Source organism: Thermobia domestica, chromosome 14, assembly GCF_964235325.1.
Source record: "Thermobia domestica chromosome 14, izTheDome1.hap1.1, whole genome shotgun sequence".
Classification (NCBI taxonomy): Eukaryota; Metazoa; Arthropoda; class Insecta; order Zygentoma; family Lepismatidae; genus Thermobia; species Thermobia domestica.
Window position 1 is genome coordinate 104,909,268 of NC_137467.1, and position 2,481 is coordinate 104,911,748.

At 34.8% G+C, this 2,481-nt stretch overlaps 1 protein-coding gene across 1 annotated transcript; it reads left to right on the forward strand.

The window, feature by feature from the left end:
• Nucleotides 1-621: 621 nt before the first annotated feature.
• LOC145669937 (uncharacterized) lies at nt 622-1,672 on the forward strand. Its single transcript, XM_081738281.1, has 2 exons — nt 622-872; nt 1,209-1,672. Exons 1-2 carry the CDS (start codon nt 622-624, stop codon nt 1,378-1,380), a joined length of 423 nt encoding a protein of 140 aa, XP_081594407.1. The 3' UTR covers nt 1,381-1,672.
• Nucleotides 1,673-2,481: the final 809 nt, after the last annotated feature.

The window sequence follows — 2,481 nt, forward strand, 5'->3', positions numbered from 1 at the left end:
ACGTACGAGCATGAACCGGGCACCACTATCGCAAAGATTGAGTAAATTGAAGGTGGCAGATCGTGGAGTGAAACGCACGACGGCAAAAACTTTTATTGGTCGATGAAGGCGTTGACACCAGTAGAATTCTTGTGAGTTATATTTTAGTAATCAAGAAAATAGTTTATCGTTTCCTACTTTCCTCTTGCGTTTTTTTTTTTTTTTTTTTTTTTTTTGAAATCGTGAAATCGTGACAATATTAATAGAAGTAAGAATATTAATATTAAAGCATTTTCTTTAGAATGTCTGTGTTATTTCTATCTTCAATAGGGTTTCGGCACTGTTGGAACTTTGGAGATTCTTTGTCAGTGCGACAGGATTGTAATGGATGGGACACTTAAGACTGTACCTCGCCTTTTCTCCCAAATGTACACCCTGCACGGAAAATATTTCGGCCAGGTATTTGTTCTCCTCTTCTGCATATTTCCCAGTTAAAAGCAAGACACATGTAAGATTACAGGAGGTAATCAGGGAAGAAGCTGAGAAATTTAACTGCGTTTCAAATTGAAAGAAGATTCTATTGATCCTGAGAAAGTAGCAATCAATGCTGTAAATAAAGTATTTCCTGGTTAAAATCAGAGGATGTTCCTTCCACTTCTCTCAGGCTGTTGGAGGAAGGTTCAGCCGTTAGGACTTTCTCAATTGTACAAAGAAAGCACTGAAGTGGAAAGATGGATTCGACATGCAGCAGCACTACCTCTGGTACCAACTTCCCATTTAGATGTAGTGTTTTTACGTTTGCAAGAACATGCGCCTGACGTTCTATGTAAGAAGGAGTTCCATGATTATCTGGTAGACAATTGGCTGGATGATGGTGATACGTTATTTTCTCTGTAAGTTTGTTTTCTTTCCTACATAAATAGATGGCGTTTAGTGCAAGTTTTTTTTTAAGTATTAAATTATTAATTAAGCTATTCCGAGCACCCTACAGTACAGCATTTTCCCCATTAACACCTCATGTAAAGTGTAATATAGATTTTCTTGCGACGTGCATGTATTGAAAATTCTGCATACACTGATTTGTAAATTATCAAAAGAACACATTCTTTTGATTCACAAAAGAAATAAATTAGGCTCACCCAAAATTTTGCTTCGACTTTCTAACGTAGATTCTCCTGCAATCCTTTGAATTTTTAATGTGCTAATGATGTATTTTTACCTATTTGTAGTGACTTGTGGAATCACTTGGAAAACGATCAAGAACGAACGACTAACAATGCAGGACAGTGGCACGTCAAATTACGAAGAAAGGCATCAAGGGATCGCTTAGATACACATTCTTTCATTGAATTAATGAAAGACAAGCAACGTGAAAATGAAAGATTGCGAATACTTCTTTAAGTGGATTATCAGGAAACACTTAGAAAGCTAAAGTAGAGACGGTTTGACGACAGGATTCACCGCCTAAAAGATAGACTTAAGAACAGTGAAATTGATGTAATTTCAAATACTGATGCTGTTTCATATTATATCGACATAGAAACTTGATATGCTATTTCGGGTGTGATAATAAAATTTATGTTCTTCTAAGATATTTGAGTTTAATTTGTCTGGAATAGAAGAGATGTTGCAGTTGAGAATAAGATAAATCCCTCTTTGTTGCAGAAACAGATTGAAAATTCCCTTCTATGTTATAAGGTCAAGCAGGAAAAGGCCAAACCTGAATTCCCTTTCCGCCTTAAGATAACATCCTTATCGGTTGTATGGCAAAATGTTTTGAGGGCATAAAGCGAAAAAGCCTAAACGGGCATAAATTAGTATACTAAAATATATTATAAAAAGCGATAGAAAGATTCAGAGAACATAGATATACAAAGTTTGATTTATAATCTGATTTGGTAGTTTCCACTTTTTTTTTAACTCTGTAAAGTTTTGTGTTTCCCATCGCTAGATTTGCTATCGGTACGATTTTTCTAACATTGACCCATGTTCTTTTATTTTACCAAAGATAATTTGGGGTTTTAGCTTTAGTGAAAATGGCAAAACTGCTCTTGTAGAGCAACCTGTAAAAAAAAAAAAAAAAAAAAGCTATGTACCTAGGTATAATAAATTGAGTTCTTTTCCTTTTTTGACTTGTAAGATATACTATTTGAAGGCCTTATGTTTGTAACTATTTTCTCATAATGGTTCTGACATAGTTTAGATGGGTCTCATAAATTGAGTAGCCTAAATTGTATATTGCACATCTGATATACAGGGTTGTCAAGGGTGTGAAAACGATGGAATAAATTTAGAACACTACCAAAAATATGAAATCGAGGTTTATTGGTGTGATGCATGACAGAGTGAAAATATTCCACTTTACATGAGAGCCTCTGCGACCATTTTGGAAGGTATCATATCCAAATGGAGTTATTGAAAGATGATCATCGGGCAGTGGTCTTTACCTTTGAAATATATTGCTTCTTAAAATGTTTCCTAGTAAATTCCAATTTTCTGGTT

Excerpts from the sequence above, each read along its gene's own strand:
- LOC145669937 (XM_081738281.1), top strand. The coding sequence starts at position 622 with ATGTTCCTTCCACTTCTCTCAGGCTGTTGGAGGAAGGTTCAGCCGTTA. Across the intron at positions 873-1,208 it reads GGTGATACGTTATTTTCTCT|TGACTTGTGGAATCACTTGG; the intron begins GTAAGTTTGTTT and ends ACCTATTTGTAG.